This window comes from Castor canadensis, chromosome 6 (assembly GCF_047511655.1).
Source record: "Castor canadensis chromosome 6, mCasCan1.hap1v2, whole genome shotgun sequence".
Classification (NCBI taxonomy): domain Eukaryota; kingdom Metazoa; phylum Chordata; class Mammalia; order Rodentia; family Castoridae; genus Castor; species Castor canadensis.
In genome coordinates, this window is record NC_133391.1 from 115,397,414 (window position 1) to 115,416,412 (window position 18,999).

General features: G+C 40.4%; 1 protein-coding gene across 1 annotated transcript; it reads right to left on the bottom strand.

The window, feature by feature from the left end:
• Window positions 1–1,550: 1,550 nt before the first annotated feature.
• Window positions 1,551–4,274, bottom strand: S100z (S100 calcium binding protein Z). The gene is made up of 2 exons (XM_020186501.2): window positions 3,634–4,274; window positions 1,551–1,831 (listed from the first exon to the last, which is right to left on the bottom strand). Exons 1-2 carry the CDS (start codon window positions 3,997–3,999, stop codon window positions 1,673–1,675), a joined length of 525 nt encoding a protein of 174 aa, XP_020042090.2. The 5' UTR covers window positions 4,000–4,274; the 3' UTR covers window positions 1,551–1,672.
• Window positions 4,275–18,999: the final 14,725 nt, after the last annotated feature.

Here is an 18,999-nt window from a genome sequence, read left to right on the forward strand (position 1 = left end):
CCAGGGGCTTAAGGTCATATATGCTAATGACTCCAAACTCTACCCTGAGCTCTAGACTATATCATATATGCAATTCCTCTTCGATATCTCCACTTGGATGTCCAAGAACCATCTCAAACAGAGCTATTGATCATCCCCCATGCCTTCACATCAAAGCCGTTCCTTTCTCAGTATTTCCAATTCAGTAATTAGAATTATTTGCTAGACCCCCCAATCTAAATATTAGAGGTAACAGAATCTAACTTAACCAGAGAGCTGTCATGTTTTTGTATAATGAGGTAGGCAACCAGAGCTGTACAGTGCCTCCTTAATGACAATCATGTCCCAGTCTTCTTCCACCTTTTTTCCACTGTTCTCATGGTTTCAAGGTGTCAGCCCCACTTCTAGCCTCACATCCACATTCAAATGGAAAGGAAATGAAAAGAGAGGAGAGGAGAGGAAAAAGGAAGGAATAAAGTGGAAGACAGAGCCTATAATGGAAATAGCAAAACATTCCCAGAAATTCCTGCTAGACTTCTGCTTATCTCTCATTGTCCAGAACTGTGTTACAAGCCCCAGCCCAACTGTAAAACCAGCAAATACAGCTTTTTAGCTGAACACATTGCTGTGCTACAGTACAGAAGGTGGAATGGATATGAGATAGGCAAATAGCAGCGGCTGCTTTGTCGTCCTACCCTACAAGTGCATCAGCAAGTCCTGTCAGTCTCTCTTCCCAAATACTTAATTTCACCTGCTTCCCTTTGTCTCCCTTGCTGAGCCCTGACTTGAGCCACTCATCATCTGTTACCTAAATAGACCACAGTAACGCTCTGCTACCCAGGCTCCATTCTCTACAACTGCCCTCTCTGTACTCCTTTCCTCACCCAGGTTCTAGGGTAATCATTGTAAAATATAAACACAATCGTCCCACTTCCTCTCTTAAAATCTTCCTCTGGATCTGTCATAGTTGAGTCCCCAGAAGCAGACCCTGAGCCAAGGATTTGCATGCAAGTCATTTATTTCAGAGGTGCAGGAGACACAGGGTGGGGTAGCTGGAGAGACAAGGAAAGAAGGGGGCTTCTCCAGGGCCTGGTGAACCTCAGCGCCTGGGGAAGCACTAGGAAATGGTGTAAAAAACACTTGTCTCATAATTATCCTACTCAGGGGGCAAGGAATTGACACACCAACTCCCAGGAGTTACAGTCTTGAGTACCTGGCCTGATTCCACCCATTCTCTGATCTAACGTGGGGAAGAGGCCAGGACCTCTTCCTTTACCAGCCTTTCCACTTACAACTCCTAAAGGCTTCTTCCATCTGAAGCAGAATTGCAAGAGTATGGGGAGAGCCAGTTAACCACTTTAATAGGGAAAAATTTCAAAATACAATTTAGGGATGATAATATCTTAGAAGTTTGCCACATTCTAGTCTCATTTAAAAGTGGCAAAATTTTTTGTGATGTTCTCTATTTGACAAATGATGTGTACAATTATGTGTAAATAATATAGGTAAATTTTACATGGGGCATAAGATTTGGAATGTTGTGTAAAGTCAATATATTAAGATATACATAATTTAATAATACCAGCATTTAATTACATGTATATTTATAAGTCACGTTACTGTGTCTATAGAGCTGAAGGGTATGAATAACTTTCGATATGTTTCTTCCTTTAACTTAGCTGACTACTTATCTTTATTTGCCTTTCTTCTTCAATTGTTCTACAAAGTAATCATTACAAGCCACTGTCAGAGCTGCCACCATGACCACAAATTCATTAAAATCCACTTCATTGTCCTTGTTGGCGTCCAGGTCCTGCATTATCTTATCGACCAATTGAGGATCCTTTTGGCACTAAAAAGAAAAAGAAGATTTCTAACTCCAAGGCTTTGAGGTTCACGACGACGATTGAAATCACATCTTTCTTTTATTTACATGAAAGTTTTAATTTTCACTTTTAGCAGCTCATGACAATTCCCAAGGGCCTATTTGGAGGAAGGTTCCAGTCAGGCATCAATTCTAAGTGAGTCTAGCCATTGTCCATGCAATGCCAGCTCAGACCTACAGACTAAGAAGAGCAAACAGAAGTTAATCAAAATGACCTACTGATGCTAGAAATGGACATTACAGGTGGCCAGGGCAGTGGCAGGCAGCCAGATAACACAGAGGCCTCAAAATCAAAAGGGTCAGTGAAAGACACTAGCACTTACCAAAAACAGGATTCTGAGCAATCACTTAACATTTAAATTTTTCCTTATTTATAAAATGTGAAGAATGTCTACCTACATGTTTGGAAGATACTGCAATAACTTTTGAAAGCTCTTAGCACCAGGATTGCTAGATTTAGCCAATAAAAATACTAGAGGCCTTCTTAAATTTGAATTTCAGATAAACAACACATTATTTTCAGTATAACTATGCCCCAAGTATTTTCATGGGACATAAAATATTTTACGTGACAGTGCTACTTAGCACAATGTCTGACACACAAAAAGAGGCCCCTAGAAAAGGGTAGTGCTCACAGGATGGTTGTGTTTCCTGGGTGGAAAGAAAAGCGGGAGCACATACATGAGATGCAGGTCATGAGGACGGGATTGGGAGGCACTGACCTCTCTCTGATTGGCTGCTAATGAGAAATGTTTCCAGTTCATTCTCCTATAGGAATTCCCATTGCCCTCTCATTGGCAAACAGCAATTAAGTGGTTGTAAACTTAAGTTTAAATGATCAAAATCAACCTGATCAAAATAATTCTAAATCTTGCTTGAATTGAACCATGTGTCAGATTTGCCCTAAGCTTTTTATTCTAAATTCTATGCAATCCAGTAGCCAAACTGAAATTTGGAAAAATTGCAGTGCCTATGGACTCCTAAAATCACTAAAATGGTATTGTGGAGAATTACTATATGAAAATTTTTTTACTTTAAGCTTTTCCCATAGACGATGTGGAGAAAAGAATGCAAGTACAATCACTATAGTCTTATTAGGGTTTGAACAGAATAGCATCATGCAATGATAATACGTTGTGCTAAAAATCGATTCAAAGCAACTCCATGAACATTAGACACAAGTGTTTTCCTCAGAGGAGGCCCCAAGCACCCACTGGAAAGCTTTGGGTATAGACGTATTGACTCCTGGCTATGTTGAGATGTGAATCTGTTTGCTACCCAATAGGTCACTGACCAGACACATCCTTTCATCAATCCCAATCAGCTTGTGCTTGGGTGACAAAGCTTTCTAAGTATTTGTCATTCACTAGAAAATTTGCCACCACAGCATATAGTACCCCAGGCTTCATTTCAGACCCGTTGTGTAATGTTAATTTTCAGACAGCTGTATAAAGTTCCAGGTATAACTAACAATAACTCCATGTGGCTGTAACTATAACTCCTGGTATAACCAGCTCTGTCTTTGATTGCTCTATTAGAATGCTGAATAATGGACTATAATTGTCAACCTTTGGAAAACCTCACCCAGGCATCATGGAAAAGGGTACTGGTGCACACAGGGAACAAAAGTCTCTACTGTTTGCTTCCTCTGCACTTTGAACCTTGCTACAAATTATACTGTGTTTGTGATAGAATCATAGGCCAGTAGGTGCATAAACGCTCCAAATCTCACCCACCCTGAAGTAAATTTGTCAGAAAAGTAGACTCACCGAGAAGAATTCTGTGAGCTCTCTCTGCAGGAGCAGCTTCAGTTCCCCCTTGTTCAGCTTGAACCTGTCCCCTTCCCTACAAGAGTACCGGTGGAAGGTTCTAATTATGGCATCCATGGCCACCTCCAGCTGGGTGGGCATGTCAGCAGCAGAGCAGGCCAGCAAACCAGGGAGAAGGTGCTTGTTCAAAGGAAGATGGGGACACATCAACACCTTCATGAGAGCAGAGTAATACCCTTCCTGAGCCATCCCACTACACAAATGAAGGTTAGCAAACCATAATAATCTTCCATCAATGGACAGTTCTGCCATTCTAGAGCAAGCAGCAAACAAGAGCATTGCAGAGGACCTCTTCCTCTCCCTCATCCCACTGCCCCAAGATGTGCAGTTTCAGCGTGTTCATAAGTTAGCAACCATTCACAGAGTCATATTAAAGCAGAACTAAAAGATACATAAAGGAGGAAGAAACTATTTAACTTCATACCTGGTGGGCTAGTACACAGCTTTGCAGAGAGGCATTTATAGTTAAACTATGAGCGTTTATACCTGGACTTCACCCTGCACACCCGTTCCCAACAAATGAAAATTACCAGTGACAAGAGATTCAGTTGGAAGTGCCTCTGTTTCTGTTTTTAATCAGCCGAATGAACAGGTGTGAGCTACCGTCCCAAGGGCCATTGAGGAAGGCCGGTGCCCGTTGTGTGCAACAGAGAAGACAGGGGGAAGGAGGAAGCCTTCCATCCTCTGCCACATGGGAGTATGGATAGAAATGCAGTTAGTTGCTAGGAAGTTGATGACTAGGAATAAGGCTAAAAATAGACAGTCAAAGAAGAAACAGTGGCTCAAACCTGGAGACTCCTCAGCAAAGCCAGGAACAAAGTCAAGGGAATGAACTCAGAACAGACTGGTTACACTAACCCAATGGACAGTTGCACCAATGCAAAAAGAAAAACAGAGGAAGCTCTCCATGTGCTTATTAAGAGGTATAAAGCAGTGACTCTGGCTGTGTAAAAAAATATATATATATATGTATATATACATATATATATATATATGTATACATATATATACGTATATATGTATATATATATATATATGTATACATATATATGTGTGTATATACGTATATATATATATATATATATACATATGTAAAAATAAGAATATTTGCCTAAGGTGTATTTGTCTAAGGCATCATGGGAAAAAGGGCAGAACACAGTGACTGGGCATAAGACCTCTTATATTTTTTCCACTGAGTTTAGCTTCTTCAGTTATAGGAATGCATTATCTGGTCTAAAAATTCAGAAACAAAAAACTATGGAGCATCTGTGTATGTAAGAATCTTAATAGGGGATTTTCAAATGAGAAAAACTTAATGAAGAAAGAGTCCCTGGAAAAGCCAAAGCCAGAAATTAGCCACTGTGCTTGTAAATGCTACCTGTCCTTCTTTCAGTACTGAAATTTAATTAGATGGAAAGCAAGCCAGCCTTCTCTTCATTTCCTTTGAATAAGCCCATCCACTTGTAACTGTATCCTCGCGTCTGTATCCAGTCACTATACTGAGACCTCCCTGCAAGGTCCTCAGGATTGTCTAACTCAACTCTCAAACATGTTTTAAGTATATTATTAAGGTGATAATGTGTATGGTAAAATAACAATATTTTGCATACTCAAGAAGACAAAGGTAAAATTCTCTCTCCGCCATTCCCTACTCTGGAATCCCTGAGTTATCATGCACCTGTGTGAGAGGCAGTATCTTGGAGGCGAAAAGTGTGGGATGCTTTCCTTTAATTCTCGTCTCTTGGCTGGAGGTGTGGCTCAAACTGTAGAGCACCTGGTTTGCAAGCATAAAGTTGTGAGTTCAAACCCCAGTCCCACCAAAAAAAAAATTTTTTTTTAAAGAACTCTCACCTCTTTCACTAACTGATTGGTGATCCTGGGCTACTCAACACTCTGTGCCTCAGTTTCCCCAGTGGTATAAGTGAGGATAACCACAGTACCTCCCAGTAGAAAGGATTAAGTGAGTTAAAATATGTTCCTAGAAATAGTCAATGCTATGTCTATGTCAGCTACTATTATCCTTACAGAAAAGGTTACGTTATATTAATTATAATCTACAAAATATTATATGTGTATCCTTAGACACATTTACATAAGCAGCAACAACACTTACATACCTTGTTTCATTTCACTTAAAGTATCTTTTTTTACTATTATTATTCATTCATTCACATGTGCATACATTGTTTGGGTCATTTCTCCCCCCCGGTCCCTACCCCCACCCTCTCTCCCTTAAAGTATCTTTGAAGTCTTTACTGGTACATGTAGATCTATGCTGCTTTTTAAATATTTACAGTACTTATGTATTTTATATTTTTTATGTGGGAGAATGTACCTACATACAGTCAAGAAATATTTATCAGGCTCTTTTGTTATTCTAGATCCTATGTACACATGACAGAAATTTTGTCCTCAGAGAAAAGCCTATTGCTATTTTTATTGGAGTGTGCTAAGTAAAAGACTATAATATTATTGGATGTGGGTCACACACTAATGGGAGAACACGCACAAGAGGAACAGGGAAAGGGAAGGAAACCTAAAACTTGAATGTGGTTGATGTGCTCACTGTAGGAGCAAATATAATAATCTTAAACTGGCAGAGGCCACTATGGGAAGGGGACCAGGAAGTAGTGGAGAGGTCTGGTAGAAATGAGCCAATGTGGGTTGTAACACACAGGTGCATGGAAGCAATGCTAGGAATCTCTCTGTAGAACTATCTATATCTCAAACTAGCAAAAATGCTATGTCTTCCTTATTATCTCTTATGTTTTCTCTTCAACAAACCTGGAGAACAAGAGGGCAGAACAGGTCCTGCCCAGAAGTGGGGAGGGGGAGCCAATAATATATACACATGTAAGTAAATGTAAAAACAATAAAATAGTAGATAAATAAATAAATAAAAGGCTGCATAGAACACTGATACTTTTTGCCTTGGGGCTCTGTGACCATTTTCCTGGGTTTGCTCCTCCTTTTTTAACACACTTACATTCTCCAAGATGGAAATGCTGCTCCCCTGGTGGTCACAGCTATTTCTATAATTTTAGTCACACCCCAAATCCTATCTTTGGGCCAGATCTCTCTGATAAGCCCCAGAATGATCTGCCCAACTACCTGCTGGACCCCTTCCTACTTGAGTGTCCCACGAGCTTTTCAAAGTTGATTGGGATTAAGGTCAACTCTTCATCTTCTCCCACCAATCCTGCCGTTCCTCCTAAAATGGGCCATCTCAGTCATCCAGCTCCCCTGGTCACCCTGGATTCTGTCACCATGTTTTCATTTGAACTTAGGGGCCTCGTGGTTTGGGGCATCACTGTGGTGGCTCCCTTACTGCTCCCTGTACAGTCTGTCTGTATCCCACCATTCTCATCTCCATTCTGCTGTCAGATTAGTTGATCAACAACACAAATCAACACTACACTCCTGAGCATTCCAAGGTGTGGTCTGTCCACAAATTGACCACATTGCCGGGCTCCTTACCTCGAATGCTAATCCCACCTGCTCTTTGACACCTCAATTCAAATGTCGCTTCCTCTGGCACATTTTCCTGCATTTCTCATAGGCACCCACCTTGTCATCTCTCATCCTCTTTGTTTCATCATTGTACTTATCAGGCAATTTTGGAATCACTTTTTTTTTTTTGTCCGTCATACACAGTCCAAACTGTGAATGAGTTTCTTGATGTCAGGGTCGAAATGTGGCCCATCCTTGCATTCCACAGTATTTTTAGCATGGGAAGTGCTCAGAAATCCTTGCTGGTGGGTGGATTAGTGAACAAATGAAGCAAAGAAGGAAACCAAGGTCTCCCAAGAACTGAGCCCTGTCTAGCTTAACTGTCCAAATAATTGATTGCCTTTATTCCACATAAAAATTTTGCTTCATCACTTGGCACTGGTGGCTCATGCCTGCAATCCTAGCTACTCAGGATGTAGAGATCAAGAGGATCATGGTTCGAAGCCAGCCTGGGCAAATAGTTTGCAAGAGTCTATCTCGAAATTACCTCACATAAAAAGGGCTGGTGCAGTGGCTCAAGATGTAGGCCTTGAGTTCAAGCCCTGGTACCTCAAAAAAAAAAAAAAAAAAGCTTCATCAAAGGCAGAAAAGGGAGGGGGGAGATAGGGTGGAGAGAATCATTTTGATAAAATAAAGAGATTAAACTTAGAATTCAACATTATCAAGTTAAGTTGCTTAAGTTACAGATGGATTAAAATTGGTAAATCATACAGAGTAGGTGGACCTCAATAGAATGATATTTAAATCATACTGAACCACAAAATGATTTACTAGGAGAATTCAAGTGACAGGTAAAAGTTTTAATAGAAAATATATTAAAGATTGTAATGCTGTGATTTGATTCAACACGTGAGAGTGTGGTTTCCGCACAGTGTGCTCTTAGGTTTCCCAGCAAGGCAGAACTCCCGGCTTCCTTTGGTGCATGCTGCCCCTCAGTGTCAGTCTTCAGGACTACATCAGGGACACTCTCCTTCCCAGAACGCACTGAAGGCTGAGGGCCCTTCTGCAGAGCAGCTCATCCTTTACGTAATCCAGCTCCAGCCTGCGCCCTCCAGGAGACTTTCAGAAACAAAGGTAATGTCAAAGGCTCAACAGGACTACGAGGGACACAAAGTTATAGGTGACGTGAAATCCCAAGTCAGTGCCTGTTTATAGCACAGACGGGCTGGCCTGTACACCTTGCTTGCTCTGTAAATTATTACTGTTTTACTTTTGCATTTTGGCCTGAGTCGTTACCCTTAGGCCCAAAATGTCCATCTTTGCTTGTGAGGTAGGGCACAAGGGACACATGGAAATATGAATTGATGGAGATTAAAGGAAGGACTATGCTGGGGAGATGAAAGCTTAGTATAAATCCGTGACAATGGGGACAAAAAGTAAAGTTGGTTCAAAGTGAGGTGTTGACCAGAAAGTCTGAAAGAAAGGAAATGTGAAAAATAAGCCATTATAGTAACTGGGAGGTGGCTGATACTGCCTCAGGCCGACCTCCCTCAGGCTGCCTGGGCTTGCTACAGTTCCCAGGAACTGCCTGCCCTTAGGTGCTGCTCTGGACCAAGACCAGAGTCACACAGGAGGCGAAGTCATCTCCTTCCACAATTTCCAGTCTTTGTCTTTTTATGTGAATGGATTCACATGTTCTATCACTTTTATCACAATGACAGATGAATCTCAAACAATTAGAAAAGGTGGGAAAGAAGGACCACAAAAGGATTTGGGGAGAGGGGGAGGTGAAAAATGCATTTATCGTCTTGATTGCAGTGGTTTCACAGGCATATACAGATATCAAAGTGCACATTTTAAATACGTGTAGTTTACTGTATATCAATTATAACTAAAGGTGAAGAAGGAGGAGGAAGAGAAGGAAGAAGAGGAGGAGGAAGAGGAAAGAAAGAAGGAAGGGGAAAAAAAAGAAAGAGGAAAGGAAAGAGAAAGAAAGGAAAGGAAACCTTCCCAGAATCTTAGACAGTAGCAGAGCTAAGGTTTAAACACGTTTGTCTGACAAACAAGCAAAATCATGCAGCAGCAAATTAAAACTTGAATGACAGCCAGGTGTGGTGGCTCATGCCATAATCCCAATTATCCAGGAGGTAGAGATGGGAGAACTGAGGTTCAAAGATGGCCTGGGCAAAAAAGTGTCAAGACCCCCATCTCAACAAATAAGCTTGATGTGGTGGTATGCACCTGTAATCCCAGCTACGCTGGATGGGTAGGTAGGAGGATCTCAGTACAGGTGGACCCAAGAGAAAAAATACAAAATCCTACCTGAAAAATAATTAAAGCAAGAAGGGAGGGGGCAGGGCTGAAGTGGTAGAGTGCCTGCCTAGCAAGCTCAAGGCCCTGAGTTCAAACCCGAGTCCTACCAAAAGCAAACAAAACTAAAAAAAAAACCAAGTAAAATAAAATTAGCATTATAAAGACTGGAAACAGAAAAAAAATTCAGCAAAATAAGTGAAAATAACAAAAGAATTTTACTTATCCTATAATGTATAAATTTTATGTACTCTATCAGTACAAAAATAAAATGCAAATTCTTTTAAAAGTTGATCAATGGAATTACAGATGACTTATAAATCTTTAATGCTACTTATAAATTTCACCTGCTATTAAATCATTAACTGTAATAATACAGTATTTAAAATTGTAACTTATCTTCATATTAGACAATGTTTCCAAATTATAATGTTAAAATTTAAAACTTAGCATATAAACTTCTAGATTCAAAATTTCCAGTTTTGAAGGCCCTTTTCACACATATTATTTTTGGGGTTTGCTTTTCAGTGTTGGGGAGGGAACCCAGAGCCTCTCACATGCTTGGCAGTGCTTACCACTAAGCTCAACCCCAACCCCCCTCATATGCACTACAGGACAGACTCTGTGAGCTATGATATAATTCAGGACAAATGCTGAAAATCTGACTGAGAAATACATTACTGATTGTTACTAATGCTGAACCAGCTGTGAGTTATGTAACTGAGCCTCTTATTTCACAAATAAAATGACACCCTTGAGCCAAACAACCTGCAAGTTCCTTCTTTTAAAAAAAAAAAGTTTTGATTCTAAAATTTGTGCAGAGATCAGTGCTTTTGTGTATGCATCAGACTTGGGGTATGCACGTGTGTTCATGCTTGTATGTGTGGTTCACATCCTCCAGAAAAGTAATTTGAGCAATGAGATGAAGGTCAAAGGTAGGTCCCTGGGGGGAACTTCAAGGAGAGCCCTGACTGCAGGCTTTTCCTCCTGCCCCACACAGGCCAGAAAAACAGGTTTAGAGCATTGCCACACATCTTTGCCAGGAAAGGCAGAGCGCTCTGCTAAAGGAACTACAGAATGTATTTTCTCATCTTTAAATGATGACTCTTAATGGTTTATCTTGACCTTTGTCCACAGGCTAAAGCTGAGAGTTGAAAAGAACAGGAATTTTAAAGGTGAAAGTTTAGATACTCATCTTCCTTTCACAAATCAAACACCTGTTTCCCTGGATGAAATGTGATTTGTGTCAAAATAACCCATTGAGTGGGGAGGCGGAGAGGGAGCAGGCATCAAATCAGGTTGGTTATGATTGTTAAACCTGGGACCTGGTACATGGGAGCTCATTAACTATTCTGCTTTTCTATTTCCTATCTATTTGAAATTTTCCTTAATAAAAGGTTTACACACACACAGTACTAATCAGCTTTTCATTACTGTAACAAATACCCGAGACAAATTAACTTGAAAAAGATAAAATTTATTTTGGCTTGCAGATTTGGAGTTCAGTCCATGACTGATCAGCCCCATTGCTTTGAGCCAGTGTCAAGGCAGTACATCATGGCAGAGTGCATGGTAGATGAGGCACCTCACTTCTGGGTGGGGAAGTAAAAAAAGAGCAAAAGACCCAAGTATCACAATCCCCTTTGAGGCCACATCACCGATAACCAAAACTTAAACACATGGGCCTTTGGGGGATGATTGAGATCCAAACTGTGTGTGTGTGTGTGTGTGTGTGTGAAAGGTAACAAAATGGAACCACTTTACTACAGGAAGAGAAGAATTTTAGGAGACTTAATCTCTATGGAAGATTATTGATAAAGAAGAGACTGACCACTTGTTTAAGTTATTCAATAACTTATTGAATAACTTAAGTTACTGAATAACTTAAACAACACTAATAAAATATTTCCTAATTATGAAGGTTATTAAACACTGCAACAGTTATAAGAAGAAGATAGCTAGGGAAATTCTTTCTCTGAAAACAGAATGAAATTTTTTTTTATACTGATGACTAAGAAATAGAACATGAATACTTATTAATTGCCCAAATGTATTCTTGGACCAAAGAAAGTGGCCAACTCATGATCTTAACCTCAGCCAGCCACATTGGCAAGACTGAAAATAAGTACATAAGATGTACCTGGGCAAGTGGTGTTCAACCATGCCACTGATCCAAATCTCAGATCATGTTTGCTATCAGGACTAGCTATTGGCAAGCCCAAGGAGTATACATCCATTGCCAAATAAAGTACTACCCCTTCTCAAAATGCCCGCCAAACAAGGTTCTAGAGGTAAAATGTCCCCGGTGATCCTTGACTTCCTGTTCTCACCTTGGTTTGACCCTTTCCTCATACAATAGGGATAACCAGTGTTCCCAATAGAACGGTGTGAGTGACTCTGACCCTGGACTATAGAAAACATCCTGGGACTGGTGGAGAGGCTCAAGTGAGAGGCCCTGAGTTCAACCCCATGGAAAAAAACACATCCTGGTTTCTGCTTTGCTTCCTCTTGGATCTCTTGCTCTAAAGGAAACCAGTGGTCAAGTTGTGAGGACCCAAGAAGGCCAACTGACAGATCTATTTGACAAAGAACTGAGGCGTGCTGCCCACAGCCAGCACCAATTTGTGAGGCCTGTGGTGAGCTACTTTGGAAGTGGATGACCAAGCAGGGCCAGGCCTTCAGAGCTGCAACATGACATTCTGAGAAATCAGGAGCTAGAATCACAACCAAACAGCTCCTGGGTTCTTGTCCCTCAGAAGCTGCTTGAAGTAAACCGTTATGCAACAATAAACAGCTAACGTAGCCCTTCAAAAAATGGTGCCATGTAAATAGATTCATTTTTTCTATTAGAATTTTTTTCAGAAATAAAAATGTGAGTGATGAAATTTTCATGGGGTCTCAGAAAGAACACACCTGCCAGGCTCTTCCAGGAGAGGGCGCTGCTGCCTGTTCTTGGCCACAAAGGACATGCAAATTTAAAAGAAGTAACAAGTTTTCTAAGAACAAGCAAATCCCAAAACAAATAGGAGAGAAATAATAAAAATAAAAGCTGAAATCAATGAAATAGAAACCAAAAAAAAACATACAAAGAATTAATGAAACAAAAAGTTGGTTCTTAAAATTAGATATAAGAGCAAAATAGTTTCTGCCGGGTATCGAGGGGGTGGGGGGAGAGGGAGGGGTGGAGTGGGTGGTAAGGGAGGGGGTGGGGGCAGGGGGGAGAAATGACCCAAGCATTGTATGCACATATGAATAATAAAAAAATTAAAATTAAAAAAAAAGTTGGTTCTCTTTAAAAATAAACAAGATCGACAGACCCCTGGCAAACCTGACTAAAATGTGGAGAGAAAAAGCCCACATTAGTAGAATCAGGAATGCAAAAGGGGCAATAACAACAAACACCATGGAAGTCTAGGAAATCATCAGAGACTACTTCGAGAACCTATATTCAAATAAATTTGAAAATCTTAAAGAAATGGACAGATTTCTAGATACATATGATCATCCAAAACTGAACCAAGAGGAAATTAATCACCTGAATAGATCTATAACACAAAATGAAATTGAAGCAGCAATCAAGAGTCTCCCCAAAAAGAAAAGTCCAGGACCTGATGGATTCTCTGCTGAATTCTATCAGACCTTTAAAGAAGAACTGATACCAACCCTCCTTAAACTGTTCCATGAAATAGAAAGGGAAGGAAAACTGCCTAACACATTTTATGAAGCCAGTATTACACTTATCCCAAAACCAGGCAAAGACACCTCCAAAAAGGAGAACTACAGGCCAATCTCCTTAATGAACATTGATGCAAAATCCTCAACAAAATAATGGCAAACAGAATTCAACAACACATCAAAAAGATTATTCACCACAACCAAGTAGGCTTCATCCCAGGAATGTAGGGGTGGTTCAACATACGAAAATCAATAAATGTAATAAACCACATTAACAGAAGCAAAGACAAAAACCACTTGATCATCTCAATAGATGCAGAAAAAGCCTTTGATAAAATCCAACACCATTTCATGATAAAAGCTCTAAGAAAACTAGGAATAGAAGGAAAGTACTTCAACATTATAAAAGCTATATATGACAAACCTACAGACAGCATTATACTTAATGGAGAAAAACTAAAACCATTCCCTCTAAAATCAGGAACCAGACAAGGATGCCCACTATCTCCACTCCTATTCAACATAGTACTGGAATTCCTAGCCAGAGCAATTAGGCAAGAAGAAGGAATAAAAGGAACACAAATAGGTAAAGAAACTGTCAAAATATCCCTATTTGCAGACAACATGATCCTATACCTTAAAGACCCAAAAAACTCTACTCAGAAGCTTCTAGACATCATCAATAGCTATAGCAAGGTAGCAGGATATAAAATCAACATAGAAAAATCATTAGCATTTCTATACACTAACAATGAGCAAACTGAAAAAGAATGTATGAAAACAATTCCATTTACAATAGCCTCAAAAAAAAATCAAATACCTAGGTGTAAACCTAACAAAAGATGTGAAAGACCTCTACAAGGAAAACTATACACTTCTGAAGAAAGAGATTGAGGAAGACTATAGAAAGTGGAGAGATCTCCCATGCTCATGGATTGGTAGAATCAACATAGTAAAAATGTCGATACTCCTAAAAGTAATCTACATGTTTAATGCAATTCCCATCAAAATTCCAATGACATTCATTAAAGAGATTGAAAATCTACCATTAAATTTATATGGAAACACAAGAGGCCACCAATAGCCAAGGCAATACTCAGTCAAAAGAACAATGCTGGAGGTATCACAATACCTGACTTCAAACTATATTACAAAGCAATAGCAATAAAAACAGCATGATACTGGCACAAAAACAGACATGAAGACCTGTGGAACAGAATAGAGGACCCAGATATGAAGCCACACAACTATAACCAACTTATCTTTGACAAAGGCGCTAAATATATACGATGGAGAAAAGACAGCCTCTTCAACAAAAACTGCTGGGAAAACTGGTTAGCAGTCTGCAAAAAACTGAAACTAGATCCATGTATATCACCCTATACCAAGATTAACTCAAAATGGATCAAGGATCTTAATATCAGACCACAAACTCTAAAGTTGATACAGGAAAGAGTAGGAAATACTCTGGAGTTAGTAGGTATAGGTAAGAACTTTCTCAATGAAACCTCAGCAGCACAGCAACTAAGAGATAGCATAGATAAATGGGACCTCATAAAACTAAAAAGCTTCTGCTCAACAAAAGAAATGGTCTCTAAACTGAAGAGAACACCCACAGAGTGGGAGAAAATATTTGCCAACTATACATCAGACAAAGGACTGATAACCAGAATATACAGGGAACTTAAAAAACTAAATTCTCCCAAAACTAATGAACCAATAAAGAAATGGGCAAGTGAACTAAACAGAACTTTCTCAAAAGAAGAAATTCAAATGGCCAAAAAACACATGAAAAAATGCTCACCGTCTCTAACAATAAAGGAAATGCAAATTAAAACCACATTAAGATTCCACCTCACCCCTGTTAGAATAGCCATCATCAGCAACACCACCAACAACAGGTGTTGGCGAGGATTCGGGGGAAAAAGGAACCCTCTTACACTGTTGGTGGGAATGTAAACTAGTACAACCACTCTGGAAAAAAATTTGGAGGCTACTTAAAAAGCTAAACATTGATCTACCATTTGATCCAGCAATACCACTCTTGGGGATATACCCAAAAGACTGTGACACAAATTACTCCAGAGGCACCTGCACACCCATGTTTATTGCGGCACTATTCACAATAGCCAAGTTATGGAAACAGCCAAGATGCCCCACCACTGACGAATGGATCAAGAAAATGTGTTATCTATACACAATGGAATTTTATGCAGCCATGAAGAAGAACGAAATGTTATCATTCACTGGTAAATGGATGGAATTGGAGAACATCATTCTGAGTGAGGTTAGCCTGGCCCAAAAGACCAAAAATCGTATGGTCTCCCTCATATGCAGACATTAGATCAAGGGCAAACACAGGGGATTGAACTTTGATCACAAGATAAAAGCAAGTGCACACAAGGGAGATATGAGGATAGGTAAGACACCTAAAAAATTAACTAGCATTTGTTGCCCTCAACGCAGAGAAACTAAAGCAGATACCTTAAAAGCAACTGAGGCCAGTAGGAAAAGGGGTCTGGGAACTTGAGAAAAGGTTAGATCAAGAAGAATTAACCTAAAAGGTAACACACATGCACAGGAAATCAATGTGAGTCAACTCCCTGTATAGCTATACTTATCTCAACCAGCAAAAACCCTTGGTCCTTCCTATTATTGCTTATACTCTCTCTACAACAAAATTAGAGATAAGGGCAAAATAGTTTCTGCCGGGTAGCGAGGAGGGAGGGGGCAGGGTGGGTGGTAAGGGAGGGGGTGGGGGCAGGGGGGGAGAAATGACCCGAGCATTGTATGCACATATGAATAGTAAATAAATAAATAACAAGTTTTCTGCAAGTGACCTTCTTGAATATCTTACTAGAATTAATATTGGGCTTGTAACAAGTCAGTTCAACCAAAAATTTTTTCTCATTTTGAAAGCATCACCTCATGTTGCAAAGCACTGCTTTGTCACTCCTCAGCATCAGAGAAGCAATGTCTGCTCAATTAGAGCCCCTAACTATGTCCATAGTGCATGGAAATTCATTAGGACTTATTTGCCATGTGTTTGCTTTCATAATATGCAATCCAGAACTCCAGAACTCCAAACCAACACCTCCCAGGAGCCCCTTCCCAGCATCCCATAGAGATCAGCTGAGAGGGGTGGGCCATCTCAGTCTGCATGAGACACAAAGGTTTCAACAAAAGAAAGCTAGAAAAGTGTGCTGCTCTGCAGCATACACCCATTTTCCCATTTTCTGCCACAAATGAGGGCAGAGTCTCTGGAGTAAACCTTGCACCATGCAGGCAACAGTGGCAAAGGCTATAGAGGTTTCCAGAGCTTCGTGGTCACATATGAGCAGTTCTCACCCAGCCAATTCTGTGGTGTGGTTTTGGACTTCATTCCTGGAAGGTTTGCCTCAAGCCTTATTTTTCCACAGCTCTCACAAGAGTTTTGTGCTTTACCCAGAATTCCTTTTCTGCTTCAGTGGCTGAATCAGCTCGCGTGGTTGGCTGTTTAAAAAATTTCACTGAGTTTGGTGCTGGTGGCTCACACCTATAATCTTAGCTACTCAGGAGGCAGAGATCAGGAGGACTGCAATTTGAAGCCAGTCCCAGGCAAATAGTTCTTGAAACCTTATCTTGAAAAAAAAAATCACAAAAAAGGGCTGGTGGAGTGACTCAAGTGGTAAGAGTGCCTGCCTAGCAAGTGTGAGGCCTTGAGTTCAAAATCCAGTGCTACAGGAAATCAATGTGAGTCAATGCCCTGTATAGCTATCCTTATCTCAACCAGCAAAACCCCTTGTTCCTTCCTATTATTGCTTATACTCTCTCTACAACAAAATTAGAGATAAGGGCAAAATAGTTTCTGCTGGATATTGAGGGGGGGAGCGGGAGGGGGTGGAGTGGGTGGTAAGGGAGGGGGTGGGGGCAGGGGGGAGAAATAAACCAAGCCTTGTATGCACATATGAATAATAAAAGAAAAAAAAAAATCCAGTGCTAAAGAAAAAAAAAAAAAACTTTCATTGAAGCTTCCCACCCAAGATGGATGGTGCTAAGCAGGTTGAATCTCCAGGGGCCCTGCTCTTGGTCCAGAAAACCATTCAGCAAACTCTCTGCACAAAGTACTGACCTTGAAAGACTGGATTTGCCGGTTCAGGTTACAAACCCAGTTTACCCAAGTTACAAAGGCTATAGAATCACAGTGATTTTCTGGACTTTGGAGTTTGCCTTCATGTGAGGAAGGCTCTCCCCTTTCCAGCAGAACTGGTGTGGGCTTGGTTATGAAACTCCTGCCTTACTTGCTTTTCTTTGTGGCTTTAATACTCTGTCTGCAAGAGACCTGAATTACAAGAAAGGCATTCTCTCCTTTTCAGTGAACTAACTCCTTTTCAAAGCAATTCAGATAAGGATTGATAGTGGTAAACATGGCTCTAACTCCTAATCATGGTCAAGGTTAATTTCCAAAGTTCACGTAGTGTAGGAGATGTTCTTGCCTTGATTTCACTCCTAATTAATGTGCGCCATATGTCTCACACTTACATTTCTCCTGCTAAAGCAAACTATCTGGTTATAATTTAACAATCTTTTAGATTTTTTTTATAGTCTGTTCATCCATCAAGTTGAGACATTTCTCTTTAGAAGATATGTGACCATAAGGATCATTTATGTCTCATCTCTCTAAAGGATGTGAATTGAAAACCTCTCCTCTCATCAATTCTAAGCAGAATTGATAATGGTGAAATCAAGTTCATAGGCTAATTCTGACAACTCTGTTTTAGAATTTTGTAACAATCAGTCGCCACCCTTCCTGCCATTGTCCTTGCATGACGGGCATACTGGATATCAGTTGGAACAACCGTTTCCTATCAATTTACTCTCCACATGATGATCCCTGTACCAGTTTGTGCCACCACTGGATCAGGAGAAGTAGATGGCAGAAGACTGAGAAGGAATGAAGGACTCTCCAAATGTGTTAGTCAACTGCCCATCTCTGGGACAAAATATCTGAGAAAGTCACCTTAAAGGAAGATTTATATAGGCTCAGGAGTTTCATTACATGGTCACTTGGCTTTGTTATTTCTGAACCTGTGATGAAGCAATCATGGTGAGGAGGGCATGGTGACACAAAGCTGCTCACTTCATGGTGGGCCTGGAAGCAGAGAGAGAAAGCGGAGAAAGCGGTAGGGTCCTAATAAACCCTCACAGGCACACTCCCAGCAAGCTACTCCCTCCCATTAGGCCCCACCTCCTAAAGTTTCCACCACCTCCCAAGGGTACCAATGGGGACCATGCCTTCATCACATCAGCCTGCAGGGGACATTCCAGATCCACACTATAACATGGTCAAGAATTCCCTGGGCTTTCACATACTACAGGAACTCCATTTCGATGGCCTTCACGTGCCGAAGGCTCTCCCCTTTCCAGCAGAGCTGGTATGGGCCTGGTTCTGAAGTTACTCCTGGGCTGGCCCAGTGACTCAAGTGGTTTAGCATCTGCTTAACAAGTATGAGGCCCTGAGTTCAAACACTAGTACCACCTTACTTGCTCTACTTTGGGGCTCCACTCCTTCTTCGTATCAAAAGAAAACTAACAAATTGAAACCAGTCCTGGCACCTCCATCTTTTAGTAAGTACAGCTTTACCATGTCAACTTCTGATTAGGAAAAAACTCCCAAGATATCATTTTAAAAGTTGGCTAGGCAAATGGCAGGCAAAACCAAATAAGGAAGAAATTCCTAGGAGATTATGAAATTAAATGTACTATAAGCTGTTTCTATCATTTCTGAAAGTCTTATGTAAGAAAGACCCTATAGAAGACTCTAGGTTTGATTATTAAAAACAAAAATAGGGTATGTATCAGGACACTGCAGACATCCTTGCTTGTAGACCA